Source organism: Siphateles boraxobius, unplaced genomic scaffold, assembly GCF_051911475.1.
Source record: "Siphateles boraxobius isolate OS27281-9 unplaced genomic scaffold, OSU_SipBor_1 16, whole genome shotgun sequence".
Lineage (NCBI taxonomy): Eukaryota > Metazoa > Chordata > Actinopteri > Cypriniformes > Leuciscidae > Siphateles > Siphateles boraxobius.
In genome coordinates, this window is record NW_027508766.1 from 11,716,414 (window position 1) to 11,738,143 (window position 21,730).

Here is a 21,730-nt window from a genome sequence, read left to right on the forward strand (position 1 = left end):
AGAGAGAGAGAGAGAGAGATCTGACATTTCACTCATTCGCTACAATCAGTCAGAAAGTTAAATCGGAGCAGAAATTAATCAAATTATATGAGTATGTGAAAAGGTCAGTTTAATGACATTATAAGTGAATGATGGATTCAGTAAAAGTATGACAGATGTAGCATATATTAGGTAAATAGATAATATGTTGCATATGTATATTTAATGTTATTTGCCTTGGCAGGAGGATTGTCTCCCCCAGCTGATTATGTTTCCACTTGAGTTTGTTTTCCCTCTTTTACGCTGTAAAATATGAGGTGATTTACAGACTTTTTGGAATCAGATTCAAATACTTATTTTTTTTTAAGTAAATCTCCAGGGTGAAATTGAAAGTAAAGATGTCATGATTCCAGCAATATAACAATTACCTACTTAAATATTTTTGGTTTATGTTTCTGTACAAATTGCATGCAAACATAAATACAAATTATTATTTTTTGTTCAATATAAACTATATATTGTGTGTAATATGTATCTATTTCTATGGGAATGTTGGGGGTCAGTAAGATTTTTTTAAATGATTTTGAAAGAAGTTTCTTCCTCACTAAGGTTGCATTTATTTGGATTAGGGCAAATAAAAAATACATAACAAATACAGTACAAACATTAATAAATAATACTACAATTTAAAATAACTGTTTAATACATTTTAAAATGTAATTTATTGATGTGATAGCAAAGTTGAATTTTCAGCATTCATTACTTCAGTGTCACGTGGTCCTTCAGAAATCATTCTAATATGCTGATTGGCTGCTCAAGAATCATTTAACATTTCTTATTATTATCAATGTTGAAAACAGTCATGCTGTTTTTGTGGATACCACTTTTTAAGGATTATTCGATAAATAGAAAGAACAAAATAATAGCGTTTATTTGAAATCTTCACATTTTAAATGTTTTTATGAGTCCTTGCTTAATAAAAGAATACATTTCTTTCCCAAAAATAACTTGCCACAAACATACTATATTGGTTCTTAATGGTTTGAGTGTCCCTACCCCAAAATGGAAAACCACTTTGACTTTTTCTATTGCCTTGAAAAAAAAAAAAGAAAAGAAAAGTAAAGAAACTCTTGTGAAATCATGAATGACTAATCAAAATGCTGATTTCACTAAGAGCTTTTAAAAACAACATTCAGACAATGGACCGGTTGTTCTGGAGTAGCTTTTATGTTTTAGTCTTCACAATTCCTGCATTTGCAAGCAAGCAAAGCTCATAAGAACCCACAGAGGGCCCATATCTCATGGCCTATCAATACCATACTGATGTTTAAAACATTAGAGTGCCTGCATCGGGTTGCATGCTGTCAAAAGTTCCTAGATGAAATTGTAGGGCAGCCAGCTTAATCTTTCAAAATATCAGTCGCAAGTTCTGCAAGAGGGCATGGGTGGAGTAGAGAGATGTATTACAGAGGTATGATCAATGTGCTCTTAAGTGCAAAGACCGACAAAATGTAGATTGTTCAAAAGGCATGTACTGTATACATATAAATAGGGTGCTAAGCAGGAGAGCTCTGGACTCTTCATAATGTTTGATTGTACATGCAAAACCAAAGGATATTACACTACCATTCAAAAGTTTGGGGACAGTAAGTATTTTTTTCATAGAAATTAACACTTTTATTCAGTAAGGATTAACTAAATTGATCAAAATTGACATACATACACTTATAATGTTAATAAATGCTGTTCTTTTGAAGAATAATCAAAGAATCCTTAGAAAAAATATATTGGGCGATAAGCAGAAAAATCGACAATACTAAGACATTTTGAAAATAATGCTGTAAAACAACATTTTATAGGGATCCCGTGACCCTGAAGACTGGAGTAATGGCTGCTGAAAATTAAGCTTTGGAATAAATTTCATTATAAAATATAATGAAATAGAAAAGAGTTATTTTAGAAAATAGTTATTTCAGAGCATAAGAGACTTAAAACTTTTCAATTGTATAATGTAAATCACTTGTTTTCCCTGCTGGTTTTACATACAAATGTATACATTTGCTGAAGTCAGGACAATTTGTCGATTTGTCAGTTAGTAGTGTTCTTAGACAACATACTTTAAAAAAAAGTCACTAAAAGAAGATGTGCCACAGAAGGTAACCCTATCAACATTTTTGAATTCCAGCACTGCATCTTATAAGCTATAATGAGAGTAGTAGCTAATTAAAGGGACACATCATGTAATAACCTTGCCAGAACTCTATTAAAAGTCCTCTGCATCCTGAAGGAGAGGGTGACAGCTAAGCCTGCATTCTGACATGACGATCTATAACCACACAAAGCTTTGTGACAGCCCCCTCTCTACCTCCAGAGAGATGGAAGTAAGAAGAGGGAGAGCAAGACAGGGATGGAGAGAGACAGCATGAGGAGGAGAAACGGGTGCGAAAGAAAGGAAGGAGTATGTATGCCACATTTGCACACGTTCCTGAGAGACATCGCCAGGCATTGTGGCCGATGAAACAAAGCTTTGTCCTCTGTGCTGTTTCCTTTTGTGGTGCAAGTCAGGGGGATCAACAAGAATGTCAGCCGATGTTGGGAGGCTCGTGCTTGTGGCAGGAAAGTAATTGATGTTGGCTGGCTCACGCATCCCGATTTTCCGACAAGTCACAATGGAAGCCAATCTATCAGAAGAGCCCGGCTCCAATGCAGAATAGTAAATCCTAAGCGTGGGTTAAACACAGCAAAGCACCCGATAGTTCCTGCACAATTAATCATTCTCTGATGGACACTTCCGTCTATATTCCCAAAAGAGAATTCATTTTAGTTGCTCACGTATACAAATCAACTCAAACCTTATTGAAGTGAGACAGGTAAGCAAACCAAATGTGTTACGCTCTCTCTAATGTATTCATTTATGCAGATTGTGGGTAATGTCACTGAGATGGTATGGAAATTGTAACGTATTAATATGGAGATATGGTGATCACTTGGCTGGATTATGATAATTGCAGCGTTGACGTCTGAACCTGTGCAGGTTTTTACTTCACAAACCTTTCAGCCATTGATTGGATCACCTATATCTGACTTCTGTGAGGTTCATGCAAATAAAGCTGTCACTAAATAAAGCAATCCGTCTAAGATAATTACACACTGAACCATCTATAGAGCATCACATAAAACAAACAGCCCACTGGATAATTGTACCTTGACATCCAGAGGAAGTAGGTGTTTTAATTAGAGTCTCCTCAAATGCTCTCCAAGGTGAAGGTGATGGAGGTTAGAGGGGCTCAGACAGCCTCCATGTCTGAGTTATCATGAGCAGATTGAGCTGAGCATTTGGGAGGTAGAGAGGTGAGCAAGCGGGCAGCTGGAGCTCAAATCAGACTTCCAGTAAAGCCAAATCAAGCAAAGCACCAGCGCAGAGCAACAGTGAGGTCATGTGCACATGACCTGTATGTATCTTATGAGGCTGGGGACTCCAGAGAGCCTTTTTTCCCTCCACTATAGCTATATCAACAATAGCATTTTTTTTATTTTTTTTGTTCAAGCTAGGAAATAAAGTTTGAACATTTTAAAACAAAAAAATGTTGCAATGTACAATCAATAACAAATGTAATAGTCTGCACTATTTATAGGTAACTAATCAAATAATCAAATTTGTGACATTTAAATATGACTCTTTCAAAGTACAAACTTAAGTACAAATGTTCCAACCCCAATCTATTTTGTACGGTTGTGCACCATTCAGAATTTAATTGAGAATTTATTTTATAACTTTATTATTTTATTTAAAACAATGCAAACCCCAAATTTAAAATGAGAAGATTGGATTTAGAGAATGTATAATTGCTATTCGGATTTGAAAGGAAGGAAGAATAACTGAAACTAATTGAAATTCAAATATGTATATATATATATATATATATATATATATATATATATATATATATATATATATATATACTTTTTATTAAACAATTTTTTTAATAAATGTTTATCAAGAAAACTTTGCATGGTGGCTTGCAAAGCCTTGTTTGAAAGTTTAAAAGCCTGGAGGTGTAAAGGTTTATATGCATAGATTGATTAAATGATGGATAGATCAACCAGACACAGACAGACAGACAGACAGACAGATAGATAGATAGATAGATAGATAGATAGATAGATAGATAGATAGATAGATAGATAGATAGATAGATAGATAGATAGAACGTCCTGGTTGCGTATGCAACCCACCGTTCCCTGAAGGAGGGAACGGAGGACGTAGTCGACGCGACTGAAATGGGATCACGCTAGGGAGCCTATCATCTTCGAGTACTATTGAACGAGCCAATGTAATTGGCGTGCGTGATTCGCATCACACACCCCGCCCCCGCGGCGCGGGTATAAATACGGAAGTGGATGCACGCACTAGTTGCTTTTCGCTGAGGAGCCGAGAGTAACCCGGGGTCAGCGGTGGTCCAGCGGTAGTGGCAAGGGGACTACGTCCTCCGTTCCCTCCTTCAGGGAACGGTGGGTTGCATACGCAACCAGGACGTTCCCTTTCAGTCGATAACGTCGGACGTAGTCGACGCGACTGAAATGGGATCAACCATTGAACACGCCACTAACGCTGCCACCTTCCAGTGCCTAAACCAAAGCCTCCTGATGCCCCCGCAAACTTAAGGCGGGGAAGGACAGGGCTTAGGCCAGGGAAGTCACTGCTGTTCCTACAGGACCACTGGGAAAGCGTTCCCCGTACGTTGGAAGGAAGGGACGCTGCGGAAGCCACATCCAACCCGAGGGAGGAAATGTGGAGAATACACATATGAACTGGGCGGAAACCGGGCAGTCTAACATATGGAATGTCACTGGGGTGGCTCCAGCCTAAGACGGGGGGAGACACACCGGACAGTGACGGCAGAGAGACTCTGCCGAGGGAAGACACGGGCTCACCGCAGGGAGCCGTATCGTGGAAGAATACACATATGGGGTCACCGAAGGGACCGCAACATATGGACCCAGCCTAACACAGGTTCCACACTGCTTACGAGTGGTAGGCCTAACACCAGACGTTCCGCACGTCCGACGTCGGAGGGGTGTGGAGGAACTCAACAGGGTTCAATTTTAAGGGAACTCAACTGGAGTAGAAAGGCGCACGTATCCAGTCCATAGGAGGGGAATGGCGCAGCAAGCCGACACTTGAACCGGGCTCACGGTGAAACTGGCTTCATGAGAAGGGAGCCCACGGGAAGCAGCGGTTCAACTAGGTGTCGTCCAGCCCCCAACTCTAGAATCTGTTTAGCAAAGTATATCGTCAACGCCCAGGCGGAGCACTTTACACTCATCATAGAGGAGCTCAACACCTAAGTGGACATGTTGCATCTCGGATCTTTGCCGAAATGAAGGCAAGCACTAAGTGCAACTTTGCATGGAAACAGCCTTCCCTCTCTGCTGAATTCCACAGATATTTGAAGAGCTGGTCTGAGGTCTATGACTTGCATTCTGTACACGTCCAAGCGAATCGGACAGAGAAGCCAGGGCTGGATCTGCCTCCTCCAGGGCAGCGCTTGCAGGCTCACCACCTGCTCCTATTACGGGAGAGGTAGGAACCTTGGGCACAATCCGAGCCGGGATCTCAGCTTGTGAGAGTTAGCCGGCCCAGACTCCAGGCACAATACGTTGACCGAAAGCGAGCAAGTCCCTACCCTCTAGTAGAGACCACGCGAGCAGGAGAACTGATATAACAGAATTTTTAACTCACTACCTGCAGTGGCTCAGGGGCGGTCTCTGCAGTGCAGTCGCACCAGGGACAAGGCCCAAGAGGATAAAGAGGGACACAAGGATTTACAAGACCTTGCTCCTCAGGAACCTGACGATCAGAACGTGCTTCTGCATACTTCTGCAACACGATGAGCGTCGTTTAAACACCGAGGCAACATCATTTTGAGGGTGATTTAGGAAAACAGCCTACTGCAACCCATTTTGCAGGAAAGAGAGCACTGAAGTGATCGAAAGCTTTCAGGATCTCCTCAGGGGAGAAGACGCACTCAACGACTAGGTTCCACTTCTAAAGGCGTAAGCACGCTACCCAATTCTAGGGGGTGCTCGCAGAAGTGATGGTAACTAACACATGTTCTTGTGATAGCCACCTGAACCTCCGCGTTCGGATGTAAGACCGCCCGGAATCTCCGGGGGAAGAACGCGTGTGCCATCGTGCCCCGTCCCCGAATCCAGGGGAAGTCAGGAAGGCTGTTGAAGGGAACCAGGTCTAGTTGGGCCAATGAGGGGCAACTATGAAGACCTGTTCCTCTCCTGACATGGCACGTAGGTGCAAGTGACGGGCGCAAAAGACAGGAGCATTGCTCAACACAACATGTGAAGATCACTGGGCTTCAGGAGCATTTTCTGCTCAGCACTTGGGTGTGACAAGTTCACTGAGCTTCAGGAGCATTCCTGCTCAACACCTGAGTGTGATAAACTCACCGAGCTTCAGGAGCATTTCTGCTCAACACTTGAGTACGAAGAACCTCACTGAGCGACAGGAGCATTTCTGCTCAGCACTTGAGTGTGACAAGTTCACTGAGCTTCAGGAGCATTACTGCTCAACACCTGAGTGTGATAAACTCACTGAGCTTCAGGAGCATTTCTGCTCAACACTTGAGTGCGAGGAACTTCACTGAGCACCAGGAGCATTTCTGCTCAGCACTGCGTGTGATGAATTCACTGAGCTACCTGTGATGGACTCACTGAGCTACAGGAGCATTGCTGCTCAACACCAGAGTGCGATGAACTTCACTGAGTTTCAGGAGCAAATCTGCTCAACATGAAGAGTGATGATTTCACTGACTTGCAGGCGCAAGGCGACCATGAGTCGCAGTCACTTTTAGAAGGCTCACTGGGGTTAAACGCATTTCTGCGGGCCCCTGGGGCCGCTGAGTCCCAGTGTTTGTCCAAGGGTAGTCCGCTCGGTTTACCCAAACACTGGCGGAAAAATAAAACCGGGGGGGCAACTGAGCGGCCCCGGAATGGTCATGACCCAGCCGGACCCAGGGGATGGAGTCTCCACTTGCCCTGGCTATAACTGTCGTGAGGCTCGATGGCGGCACGATTGAGTAAGCAGGAGGAGTGGAATAAGGCGCCCTCAGAAGCGTCTGACTCCAAGGAGGAGGTGACGGGTGAGTTTGTGACATGCAAGGGAAGCTTGCGCAACGGTCGCAATGTCTAACAACTCGAGGCACGAATGCCCGTGTAGTCGGGGGTCGCCCAGGCCCCCGTTAAAACACGCCCTTTGTACATGGCCGCTCTGTTGAAGAGGGTTTGGCAGCAGACCGGGATGAACTATAGTCACACAGGGTGAGCTGCTCTGCCACGGTCACCTCGGGACTCGATCGTGAAGCTAGCGCTGAAGCGGTCACATATGGAGGGAGCCAAAGGCTGCGACTACCATATACCCCAGGAGCCTCTGAAAGTTCTTTCAGTGGGACCCTTTCTCACTTCAACACCAGCTGAACACATTCTCATTGGAGAGACATGTTGGACCGAGTACCTCTCCAAAACTAGAAAAGAGATACTCAGCCCGTGGGCGAGATTACTCTCTTCCAGTTGACCTGAAGACCCAACGGGCTCTGGAGCACTCGAGGGGAAGGACACTGTACTGATACTCCACCCTTAGACGCAACACACAGGATGGCCTGCGGTGCGGGAGGTAGAGATCTGAAGCACATGTCTTTCAGGTCAAAGCTGCAGACCAATCTTGGGCCAAGATGGTCACGACCCACCACCTAGTAGCACGAAGAACGAGTTTACAACTGGCCTTCGTACCGGCTGGAGGAGCGGCTATATCAAATCCTTCGCCAGCAGGATAAGATAAGCACGCACAAGTCAGGAGCACTGCTCAACACTCGGTGTGATGAATATCACTGAATTTTCAGGAGCACGTCTGCTCAACACCTAATGTGATGACGATCACTGACTTGAGCGGGGTAGCCGAGCCTGAGGTGGGGCAGCAAAGTAGAGAGAGTGGTGTTAGTGTGCTGTGCAACACTTACCTGTCTCCACAAGCGGCAGGGGGCGCGTGAGAAGGCGGATGACCGGGTCCTCGAACGCACCAAGCTGCCTGCTGGCGACCAAGGGGGAGCTGAGGGGTGTAAGGCTATACAGGGTCACACCCGCCAGACTGGCCCTCTTGGGACCCAGGAACAGATGAAATTGCTCTCTCTTTGAAGTGTGGGTACCGCTTGCTCCGCTTTTTTTTTTTTTTTTTTTTTAGGGAGCCAGCGGCGGAACAGACACACACACAAACAAATGCTCCACCCGGCCCTCACCCGGGGGGAGGGAGTGATCGTGCCACTCCAAGAGCATCTCATCCATTCCTGGGCGGCCCGCTCCGGAATGCTTTCGCTGTCGCTTGCCACCTGGCTTGGCAGCGCCTGGAGCGGGCTGGGTGTCTCTACTGCGGCCGGCTCCCTGCTGAGGCCTGGGTGGAGGCTGCTGCGGAGGGCCAGCAGGAGCGGCGGCCGGAGAACGCCCACGGCGACGAGCAGGCGGAGGAGCTGCCACCGGCGGCGGGTGGAGGCAGCAGCTGGCCACCGGGGCAGGATGTGCCGGATGACCTCCGTCTGCGCTTGAGCGGCAGAGAACTGTTTGATGCAGTTCTCCACCGCGTCGCCGACCAGCCCAACCTGGGAAATTGGGGAGACCAGGAACCGAACCTTGTCCGCATCCGCCATACCAACCAGGCTGAGCCAACGAAGGCGCTACTGGACCACCAAGGTGGACATCGCCAGACCGATCACGCACGCTACGACACCCGTACCCCGGAGGGTGAGGTCGGATGCAGTGCGGTGCTCACCTATGAGCGCACGGTCTGGATTACCCTCGTGCATGCCATGGGTGCCCTAGCCTGCAGCAACGCCATGGCACGCAAGAGGAAGGGGCTTGCCCACAGGCTTTGTAAGCTCTGCCCGTCGGAACGGACGAAACTCACAGGCCTTAGGGGGGAGACGAGGATCCCCCCAAAAGGCAGCGGCCGCCGGACACAGGTGCACCTGTGTCGACAGACCGCTCCAATGGAGGGACACCTCGCAACCCTTCACCGTTCCTCCATCAAGGGTAATGAGGGGGAAAAGCTATTCAGGCAGTTTCTGGCAGAGAAAGATGCTGTTCACCACCTGATAAGCTCTCCATGCATTTCGGGTAAGAAAGGCACTGGGGCGGCGAGCTGAGAACCAGCGCGGCCCGCCCCAAGATACCAAACTCCAGATTCCAACCGAGACTGAACGGGACACGGTGGAGGTTCCACTCGAGCCCGGCAGCCTCGGCGGCCCGTTTCAGCATAGCTGATAATTCTGGATCCGGCTCGGGCAACATTGAACTCCCGGAGGGAGACAATGCAGCCGAGTCATCATCTCCAGAAGTCAGCTCACCCTCTGATGCTGCAATCGGCGTCCTGTCCTCCAGGGGAGCCCCGAGTGAAACCGCTGGCCCACCCATTACAGATGGACCAGCAGAAAACACCGGAGGCTCCAGTGGTTGCAGTGGAAGGGAGGAGTGAGGAGCCCACAGGGAATGGTTACCGGGCGGGACATCCAACACTATCCTCCGGTCACCCATCCCACACAGCACCCGAGGGTGGGGCATGGTAATGGGGACTCGCTCTCCGCGAACGAAGGCGAGTCTCGCCCTCAACACTGCGACAGTCATGTTCCCACAGTGAAAACATGAGCTGTCCACAAAAGCTGTCTCAGCGTGCTGTAAGCCAAACACGTGACACAACAGTTGTGACCATCAGAGAGAGACAGGGAACGACCGCACCCAGAAACGCACGGGCGGAATGACATCTTGAAAAAGACGCAAACGCACCCGTGTTGCTCTTTCAGAAAATAGGACCGTCACCAGTGCCGGAGCACACAGGGAAATGACCGCGGCAACACTGAACAGAGAACTGAAACAGTGAAGCACTCACTTTTCCGCCCTCTAACCAGCCATCAACACACACAAACATTTAGAAATTTGTTGCTGTTAAAACAGCAGTTGAGAGCTCAAAGCTCGCGATCACCGCTGCACTCGCGCTGTAGAACACCAGCACTGGGAGAGTCTTCCTGAAGAACACCGACACACTCGCTCGTTGTAGACAACAGCACTCTCAGAGACATCAAACGATCGGCTCCGAAGCGAAAGGCAACTAGTGCGTGCATCCACTTCCGTATTTATACCCGCGCCGCGGGGGCGGGGTGTGTGATGCGAATCACGCACGCCAATTACATTGGCTCGTTCAATAGTACTCGAAGATGATAGGCTCCCTAGCGTGATCCCATTTCAGTCGCGTCGACTACGTCCGACGTTATCGACTGAAAGGGAACCAATTATTTGATTCTAAATTTAGAAAAATCCTGATATGCTTTTACAAAAAAAAAAATAACTTGCATATGTTTTCAAACTTTGAGTTGCACATCTTACATGGACTCAGTAGTGAAGCAATGTCACAATACAGTAATTTAGAACACTGTGTCCTTAATCAAGAATCAGTGTATCACAGAAAAACCACAATATCGCATTAATGTCTATGCAGGCACATTAAAAGAGATGTTCAGCTCACAGAGTTTGCAGGGTAAGAGCTTACACAGCTCATATGTGGCCCAATTCTGTCTTCATCCTTTACGGGGAGTGCAGTTTCAGCCTCCTACCAGTTCACTGCCTCCTGCCCAGTACACTCGCCTCTCCCACTAAGAACCACAACTGGCAGAGAATTTTTTTTAGAGCCGTCTGCCCTCTCTCTAATTTCCAGAGTTCAACCAGCTCTTATATGACAAGACATGCTGACTTAACTGAATGCAACTACAAGGTCAAGTAAAAAACAGAACAGAGGCAAAATATATTAATCAATGGCTGTCCAGGTCTCCACCCAGGGAGCGAATTCACTTGAGGGAGCCAAGGTAAGTTCAAGCGCACCTTGGAAAGTCTTTCGGATATTGAGGGTGAGGGTGAGGATGAGGGTGTAAGAAGAAGCCAGGAAATGCCATGGAAATGTCACCATGATAGCAGTCTGGCAGTAGAAGAACAGTCCGGAGATTCTCTCCTGTCAACTCACATCCCTCCAAGAATGCAGAACTGATAAGAACAGACAATGGCCAAATGAAAACTCCTGCAACAGTTTGTTTTGGAAAGACAAACCGATTAGGGTGCTTATTTTGTAATCCTTTAGCGAGATCTACTTGCATTTTTGAAAGAATATCATAACTATGAATGAAGAGTTTCAAAGAAACTTCATGATGTGAATATATATATATATATAATGTTTATAATATCTTCATAGTCACATTTAGCAGATTAGAGCTGGGCAATATTATGTTCATTTTTTGATGATACAAGCAATCAAGTAGTTGAGATATGCTATATACTGTAGTATATATCACCTTACGCGAGTTTACTGTATGCATCCGGAAAAAGTTGGACATACGTATGTATCAAACTTTATATAAAGAAATGGTCAACAATATACAGTAGTTACATTTTGCAATGAAATAAACAATCATGCAGCCAAGATGAGATTTGCTATACAGTATATATTAGTTTTACGCATGTACACTATATGTATGCAGGTAAAGTAGGATGTAAGATTGCCGAATGATTATATTAGATAGATGGATGCCTGTACATTTGTATGTGTTTCATAAGACAGATTAACATGTGTCAGCAGTTCTCCAGCCATTTTTTTTCTCTTATAAACATATGGTAAACGCTGTGCTATTAACCTGCTTATAGAACATGTATTATCCTGAGCTTTACTGAGCTTTTCAAAAGGACACGTTTAATGTAAACCCTTCAAATTATTGTGAACTGTTTGAAGCTAACAATTACCAGGCATATCAGGAATATTGTTTCTCGAATTACAAAAATTGTGCTCGGGCGAAAGGAAGGGCATTTTAAAAAAAAGAGAGCTTTTAGCATGTGAGTGTCGGATGGAGGGGTCATAATAATGGCTGGTGAACTTGGTCCCACCTTTAGTTACATAATGGCATTACTAATGTTCGCTTCAGTTACTAGCTCCATCGCTCAAACTCCCCAGGAGGAAGAAGAAAGTGTATTATTCATGCAACACGCTCCTTTATAGAAACTACACTAATAAGGGCCCAGTGGGAAGGTTCTCAAGATGAATGATGAAGATGAATGTTCTTAAGCTGCATATTAAATGTACATATCAAATCCATAATTGAACAAAAAATGGAGAAGTGAAAAGCACAGTGATGCTGTTAAGAAATACAATAAATTGTTCTAAAAGGAGCTGATATTTAGATTGTGTTTTAACTTCTGAAGTTCTCTTCATACTTATTTGACCAATTGCAGCTCTGAAAGTACAGTGGGATATATACAGTCTAAAGAGCTTATACTGCTCAATTTTGTACTCCTGTTGAAACGCAAAGATGAGTCAGTATATGGTTTGTAATCTTTGTCTCAATGCCTAGTCAGAGTTCATATAGTAAAAAAAAAATACATCTGGGGGCAATCACAAGCAACAAAAAGAAACCTGCTTCCCATGTTCCTATTGTTCTCAAACTTTTGTTAAGGCTGCTGTTGCAGGAATAAATGTTTTTGAGGGGGATTAAATGATTACCTATATAATAGTGCTTTTGATCTCACTTAATCTATATAATTATATCAAACATGTAGCATGCTATTAAGCTGACAGCCTGGGGCTCTTGATTGAACAGTATTCTGCAGAAGCGCACGGATTCAAGCATCACACCACATGTTTATCATTGAATCCAATGATGTTGTTCATATGCACAAAGGTATATTTCTGCATGTACTTACCAACCCCACAAAATTTATTATTTTGGCATCAATAGGTCATAATTCTAGGTTTAAAAGTCTGAAATCAATGATCCAGGCCCCTACTGAAGAACCCATTAAGGTCACTGTTCTAACCCTTGTGGATTGTGGACAATAAAATAATCCAAAATAATACCAGATTATATGTAAGCCTCAGATCTGAAACCAATCAAAACAATCCCAAACAAAAAACTAGTTAATCCGCTCTGTGGATTTTTTTTTTCCCTGATTGTGTACCACATGCAAAGACTCATGGCAAATGAAAATGCATGTACACTCTTCAAATATGTCAAAACTTAAGAAACTCAGATTGACAACATAATTTCATAAATATTTTTTTATGTATTTATCTTTTGGATGAAGACACCTTTCTTAGGGTGCAACCTTTCCTCTTATTTAGAATATACAGTATAATTTAGGTAAGGATTATTTCTCTCTCTCTCTCTCTCTCTTTGGATTTGTGTTATCCACACAAATGTATAAAACTGGCATATTCACATTTTTTCCCCTTAAAATTAAACAAAAATATGGTAGAACTTTATTTTACAGTTCTGTTCTCCATGTACATAGGATGTACTTATTATTATAATTGCAATACCTAGGTAATAACTAGGTACTACTCTGAACCTACCCCTAAACCTAACACTAACCCTAACCCATGTGTTACCTTATAATACCTAGTACTTTCTTAGGTAAGTACACTGTAAGTACATGTAAGTGCACAAAATATAAAATAAAATACAACCAAAAAATATATATGAAATTTAACTACGTAAGCAAGATCAAAATCTAGAACCTTGGGGTTGATAATCAATGATTTAAGATGATAGCACATACAGTATATGAAAGAATAAAATAAGTAACGTGAGCACCATTCAGTTGTAAGCAGTAGCATTTACAGGCTTTTATGTTCATCAAAGAACATAAATTCTGTGGGGAAACCAAGAGATGTTGGTAAGTGTAAACTATTGAACAAATACAGTAGCATCAGCATAAAGTACGGCTGGCTGCAGAGCTAATCTGAAATTCTAAAAGGCCACTTTGGATGCTTAACTAATATGAAATGACAGTTTTTTTTTTGGATAGGATATGATGGCTGCAATATAGATAGTGTGGCTATTTGAGAAAAGCATATAAGTAACCACAGAGCCCATTTGAGGTGGAGGAAACAGACTACTCAAAGACATGTGAATGGGATAAATCATAAAACTCACTGGCCTGGTTTCATAAACCGGGTTTAGATTGAGCCATTAGGCCTTAGTTAAATTAGGATATTTAAGTAGCTTTTATAAACATGCCTTAGAAGAAAAAAAAACATTCCTGGTGTGCATCTTGAGACAAAACAATGGCACTGACATATTTTAAGATATGTCAGTGCAAGTTGCTTTCAGTTAAGACTGCTCAAACATGCATTTTAGTCTGGGACTATAGGATTAAGCCTTGTCTTTGAAAACATGCAAATATGGCTGTAGAAATGGAGGAAAGTCCTGCCAATACAATTACAGGAGCTTCTAAACTTTTTGATTAGGTTTATTTACACTAGAATATGCATGTGCATTAACTGAATCAGACTGAAAGGCAGAAGCTAAAGAAGCTGAAGTTAAATGAATACTGTAGTTAACTGAAAAAAACTCGCCCTCATCTCATCCCAAACCTGTATTACTCTCTTCTACAGAAAACAAAAGACATTTTGAAGAATGTTGCTAACCAAACAATTTTTGCGAAAACGCAGACGGCGTGCACATGTGCATCACGTGTGTGACATTGCCAAAGTAAAGCCCTGCACGATATTCACTTAAGTTAAAAAATAAAATATATGTATATTGTATACCGTATGTATAGGTGCCATGCCAAAATGCCAAAACGTTGGTATTTTCCAGAATGTATGTTAATTTTGAGCATTTGCCTATGCTTTTTTGTTGGAGGGGGACTTTTGTTGGACTCTTAGGACACTTATTAGGATGAGCCTAGGGTTAAAGAAAGGGGAGTCCAATCAGGGGGGCCATTTTGAAAGGTGTTTTTTGGTGAGTTGTCAGGTTATTTTTAGGCTAACCTAGCAAAGAGTAAAGGGTTCAAAATGATCTTTGGGAAGAAAGACATGGTGTATTAGACGTTGGACCCGTTTCATATGTGCATGCTCTGGTCTGGGATATACGTGGTGAACTATACTCTGGGGACTTTTTTCCAACTGGAGGATAACCTGTTTTTGTGAGGCCTTGAACCAGTGGATTCATACTTTTTTCTCTTTTTGGGGACATTTTTTTTTCATCCAGACTTTATATTGCCTACCTACCCCAAAGCAGAAAAATACTGAGACAGGACTGTTGAGTATTATCTCTGTTATTTATATTTTGCTTGCACGGGCTTACTACTATTGAACTTACTCTATATGGATTATTTTTTTTTTGAGTTTTATACAAAGAGTCAACAGATTTATGTTATGTTTGCTTGTGTCTTACAAGTGTCTAAGTTGCCTTATATTTTCAATACAATGTTTTTGTGTAGTGCTTTTGATAAAGAGTAAAAGGAAATAATAGTCAACTCCCCTTGTTATAATGATTCAACTCTTTTATGCTAAAGTTGAAGTTGTTACACGTGTTTAGTCTATAGGTATGTGTGTTTGAATATAAATGTGCTCAGGCGTGTAGTCCTTATTTACAAACCAACCCTTAACAAACTACTTGTCTGGCCTTATAAATGTATAATAAATAATTATTTATCGCTTCCGCGTAACCATGTGAACCGAAATTATCCCGACAACGTTTTATCTGTACAGAGGTAAAAGGAAGGGAAGGAGGCCTTCACAGGGGAGAGACTAGTTGACACTTCAGGACTGCATTGTCATCGGGTTCAGGCCGGAATTTTGAGATCGCAATAGACATGAAGGACTATAATGCGTTAAGAGATCGCTCAAGTATTGCGGAGCTAAACCATTTAGTGCTTTGTAAGTAATCAGCAATATTTTAAAGTGCCCCTTTTATGCTATTTTAAAATTTCCTAATGTTGTTTTGGAGTCTCCTACAAAAGGTTTACATGCAACAAAGGTCAAAAAACTGTATTTCGGCCGATATTAGGCTTATTTAAAATATCGGCATCGGCCGATAAGTTTTTCTGATTGGCCGATGTGTTGGAAGCGGGAATTTTATTTTGACGGCGCTGCGGACTTTTATTTTGACGGCGGCGCTGAGAACACCAGCACCAGAAGAGAACGGTAGCGCCTGATCACACAGCGCTCACTCACATTCTCCGTCTTCATTAGTTTACGATCTCTGTCAGTCAGATCTAATACTTTGTTAGACAGAACCGGTGGCTACAGAACTGGTCAAAGAAAGTGAATGGTTTGCGAAAAAGTAATACGTTTGCTTTTATATTATTTGTAACCGAAAAGGCAAACAATCAGCCTAAAATACTTTCTCATTTACCGTCAAAATACAGCAAATGCGCATCTACATAATTTAAACAAATCTCTGAATATCTAATAAACATTTAATTTCACAAACCTTGCAGATTTAATCGAATCCAGCTGTGATATCTTGTGAAGTGTGCATTTGTAGCCTGCATAACGTGTTCCTGCGAGTTACGGTCCGTGTGAAGTGAGTGAATGCGAACAGAAGATCAGCTTTACAGGAGACTCTATCGAAACACTTTAAATCCTTCATTTTAAAATATGCTGTGCTATATCCAGTGTCCCACTGTGTCATAATCATGTCGTTTTCACTGTGTGCTGTATGTAAAATTAGCCTTACCTTGTCAAAAGTCAAAGTAAAAAAGTGTTAATTTGAAAAAATATGATTATCAGTGATTACTGATTAATTACCAGATTACTGAGTGCCCTGTTACAGTGTTTACTTCCTTTTTATTCACATATTCATATATTTTTAAACAATTACTTTATTTTGAAAAATTCTGTAATAGGATTGCAGAATTAAAGAAGTTACCATCTAAAGTATAGGGCCTAAGCATGTTTATTTTAAAGATTTTTAAATATGTATTAAATTTATCAAATTTATTAAATATTGATTTATATAAATATAAAGTGTGTGTGTGTATGTATATATATATATATATATATATATATATATATATATATATATATATATATATATATAATATGTATATGTGTGTGTGTATATATATATATATATATATATATATATATATATATATATATATATAATATCGGCTTTATATCGGCCATCGGCCACCCTGCTCTAAGATATCGGCATCGGCATCGGCCATCAAAAAAACCATATCGGTCGACCACTATTCCTAATATACATTTGCACATCTCCACATTTTCAATGATTCTCAAAAGACTCGTCAGATGAATCAATCTCTCTAAATCCCTCCTTTCCGCGAGCTACTCTGCTCTGATTGGCCAGACAGCTCAGTCTGTTGTGATTGGTTTACCGCGGCGCGTACAGCGCGCGCGTCGAAAACAAAAACGCCAATTGCCATAACAATGTCAGCTCTGCATGTCCTGAGGCTTCTTACACCATAAACTAAAGACAGTAGCAAACAATGACGTCGATTTTATCAATCCGAGCGTGAGTCCGATGATAAAACATTGGAAGAACTATTCATTCAACCCGAACCTCCATCGCAAGGACAACTCTAGCAGTACATTTCTCAGTGATACGCTAATTAGTTTGAGATACATTATGAGATGTTGCAACTGTAATTCCTCACCATCAGCATTAACAAGTGCATGTCCATCAACAAACCGATTATTTTAGTTGTACTCATTTATTTACAGAGTATTTTTCTAATATATTGTGGTGAACACGTGGAAACTATATCAAAAACAGTGCATGTATGCAATGTATACATTAGCCGAGCTCTAGCGTGAATGACTGATGTGACATAAACGTTGGTAAAACAAATCTAGCTCCATGCTCCAACGACAGATGATCTGCATTAATAGACACAGTTATAGGTAATAGTGGCCCACAACTGATTAGCAGAACTATTTCAGTAAGACAGTGATAAAGTTAGTTAACCAGTTAGCAGGAGACCTACACAATATAAAACTCAAAACAAAGTATTTTGAACACCATCTTTCAAGAGCAAATCGGTTTGCGATTCCTGCATTGAACTCCGGGATTTGAGAAGCAGTCGTCAGTAAAATAAAGGGAACACAGCAAAAGTTTAGGATTATACTGCTGTGGTATTGTGGTAAAGATGAATTTTAACCACTGATTCTTCACATGCTCGTCCTTGGGCAGTGGGAAAAAAACTGGCTTTACCTTCACATTGTAGAGCACAGCATCTTCTCGACATGATGCTGTCCAGTATCGACAGGAATCAGCTGCAGGTTTGAAGTTAAGTTTTCCCTGGTGTCTGCGACTGCAATAAGTGGGTGGGCAATATGCTAATGTTTCGTCTTGACGTCACAACGAAACGGCTTATGACTTGTTTGAAAAATTATTCATTTCATTGACTCAGAGTCGACTCTTACTTTTGAAAGACAATAACTTTATATACGGTGCACTTTCAGATTTAAAACTTTGCAGGATGTTTTCATTCACTTAGAGCTATGTTACACACTACATGAAAGGTAATTTTCAAAAATCCATAATAGGGGCCCTTTAAAATGTATACAATGTTCAATAGGGAGCCAATGGAGTGTTGACAGAACTGGGCTGATATGGTCATACTTCCTGGTTCTGGTAAGAACTATAGCTGCTGCGTTTTGGACCAACTGTAGTTTGTTTATTAAGCGTGCAGGGCAACCACCCATAATAGCATTACAATAATCTAGCCTTGATGCCATGAACGCATGAACTAATTGCTCCGCATATGTCATTGAGAGTATATGATGTAATTTAGATGGACAAATGCGGTTTTAGACATGTGACTTTCACAAATGAAAGATTGGTATCAAAGAGCACACCCAGGTTCCTAACCGACGACAAAGACTTGACAAAGCAGCCATCAAGTGTTAGACAGTATTCTAGGTTATTACGTGAGGAAGTTTTTTGTCCAATAATTAGAATCTCTATTTATTTTATTTTCAGAATGAAGTAGTAGGAAATTACTAGTCATCCAGTTTTTTTGTTATATCAGCTATGCATTCTGTACATTTTTGGAATTGGTAAGTTTCGTCAGGGCGTGAAGAAATATAGAGCTGAGTATCATTAGCATAACAGTGAAAACTAATGCCATGCTTCCTAATTATATCTCATAAGGGTAGCATGTACAGAGTTAACAGCAAAGGTCCTAGCACTGAGCCTTGTGGTACGCCATACTGAACTTTTGATTAATAAGACATCTCTTCATTTACTGCTACAAACTGATAACGGTCAGATAAGTATGATTTAAACCATGTTAATGCAATTCCACTTATACCAACATGATTTTCGAGTCTATTTAAAATAATGTTGTGGTCAAATGCAGCACTAAGATCGATTAACACTAATAGAGAGATACTACCATGATCGGATGATAAGAGCAAATCATTTGTGACTCTAATGAGAGCTGTCTCAGTACTATGGTACGGTCTAAATCCTGACTGAAAATCCTTGCAGATACCATTTCTTTCTAAAAAGGAACATAGTTGTGAGGATACTGCCTTTTCTAGTATCTTTGACAGAAAAGGTAGATTCAATATCGGCCTGTAATTGACTAATTCTGTAGGCTCAAGTTGCGGTTTTAACAAGGGGGTTAATCATAGCCAGTTTAAAAGTTTTTGGTGCGTATCCTAATGACAAAGATGAATTAATGATATTAAGAAGAAAGAAGAAGAAAATTTTCTGAACAACGGTAAGTGTGTCTCTACATAAGAGAATCAAAAGAGAATCTAAATCATCATGAGTATAAAAATGTACACAAAAGTCTACCTGAAAATGTCTATGGTGACAGATAGCAACAGTTGTGGGGCATCTTGTTCACAATATGAGAGGAACACCCGGGAACGTGAGGACGAGAGGAGTAGAGTGTTTTATTGAAAGCTTAGAACCCAATAAAACAACAAGGCAGGAGAGAAGAGTCAGAGCGCTCTTCAAAGCAGCTCAGCTCACAGAGATCAGTGGGCTTGAGAGCTAGTGCTGACCAGGCGCGATGAGAGGAATCAATGGGTGTGCTACTGAGGAGCCAAGGATGTCGAGAGAAGGTGGAGAAAAGCAAACACCATATATTACTCGATGTGTGTGTGTGTGTGTGTGTGTGTGTGTGTGTGTGTGTGTGTGTGTGTGTGTGTGTGTGTGTGTGTGTGTGTGTGTGTTCGAATGTGTATCCACTGTGCAAAATCTGCAGAACTATAACATTTTATAAAAGGCAAGAAAAATGTCAACAGTGACAGCAACCAAATTCGATCGTGAGTGAGCCATCAGAATAGAAGCATTTGAAAAGAGACCAGGTGATATTTCATAAGCAGGGCGATTTATGACGCAGGTTTTGAGATGCTCTATGCATCAGCGTCATGGTGAGAAGACAGAATAACACAGCAAGGATGATGTGACATTAGAAGAGATCTTGAGAAGGTGTGAAGAAACAGGTAAGGAAAGAGCTCCGAAAAAGACGTGTGAAATTCATGCAGGGAAGGTCACACATGCCAAAACTGACAACAGTAGAAGGAAGTGCAACAAAGAGAGATATAGAAGCCAAATGAGGGGAGCACAACAATTACCATATCTAGATATATCCCACCTGCTAGAGTCGGATCCTCACCATCTGCTGCTATAGAGGGATATGAAGAAATTGGAGAGGAGGAAGGAGAAAAAGAGAGAGGTGGTAAATCCTCTTTCATATAATCTATCTGGTAACACCAAAGCTATTGAAATTTAACAGGTGTTTTTTTTCATAATGACAATTTTTCATAACCTGAGATAGGCCGTACATTGGTTATTGACAGCGAAAGAAAAAAAACAGGATGGTTTTGCACATATTTATATCATACATAATAAAAACTATATTATGTATTTATTTTAATAATCTTCTATTCAATTAATATTTTCTCTTTTCTAAAAAAAAAAAAAAAAATGGGCAATTTCAGGGGACACTCCCAGTTCTTTCATTCTTACAGATGTGATCTCCAGCTAGTTTTATTCTGACATCTTTCATAACCAGAGAGAGGCTGATAGACCTTACATTAGTGACTGACAGCACACAAAAAAAGCCCATACTTATTTCATACATATATGACACTGTCTGTTGCCATTCTGTTCAAAGAGCACGTATCAGCTGAACCCATTCAAAATCACTTTGTGACGTCTGAAAATGTGCGATGGAAGAAGAATATAATACGGCTGTCATCTCCTTTCATACTCATTACTTATTTTAGCTCTCCCAACCGGACCGACTGACTGCTGCTGCTGTGTGAATGTAGCTGATGACCGTTCTCATAATTGCCTGAAGGTCAGGCTCTTTGGAATTAGGACAGTCTCGTAGGGCAAGTTTTAATACAATATCTAAATGTTGCTGTTGCTGTCTGACCCTACCACTCGCTCAGCCGGAGCACAACCCGTATTTATCATTCAGCAGCAGCTCTCAGATTATCCGGCTGAGTATGCATGTGTTTGACTGTTAATCACTGTGCTGTGGGCCTTAAAGGCAAGGATGAACCCTACCTGTCTCCAGCCATTATCATCGACCACCATCAACCTGATCACGTTGCAGCAGGAAGACTACTGGCACACTTCCTTTTTCTGCTTCACTCTGCCTTCATCCAATTCATCTCACTTTGAAAGGAGCTCTTCTTGGGTCCCTATCATAACAGGACTGAGGTTAAGTTTTCCTCATTCCTCATCCTCAATGCGAAAAAAGCATTATATGGCTTCATCTGACTGTTGGGGTGTGTGGGCCAGAGCTATTTGATGCAATTAAAAATGAGTTCATGCGTCTAGTCATCTAGAGCATACAGTATAAGGAGACATGTCTGTGGACCACATAGAAAGACACAAGTAATTTAATTTCCTGTCCTCTGTGTACTCTTCTATCA

At 41.8% G+C, this 21,730-nt stretch overlaps 1 protein-coding gene and 1 long non-coding RNA gene across 4 annotated transcripts in view; one reads left to right on the forward strand and one right to left on the reverse strand.

Moving 5' to 3' along the window:
• The window catches only part of LOC143739258 (uncharacterized), a 626,344-nt gene that overhangs the window by 263,301 nt on the left and 341,313 nt on the right, over positions 1–21,730 (forward strand). The gene's annotated exons all lie outside the window — the stretch shown is intronic.
• edil3a (EGF-like repeats and discoidin I-like domains 3a) overlaps positions 1–21,730 on the reverse strand; it is a 269,995-nt gene that overhangs the window by 160,514 nt on the left and 87,751 nt on the right. Inside the window, exon 2 of one of the 2 annotated variants that reach the window (XM_077231596.1) lies at positions 20,440–20,469. The exons of the other annotated variant lie outside the window; for it this stretch is intronic. Within the exon in view, the coding sequence (XP_077087711.1) occupies positions 20,440–20,469 (30 nt within the window). The remainder of the gene's footprint in view (positions 1–20,439; positions 20,470–21,730) is intronic. 2 annotated transcript variants of the gene reach the window in all.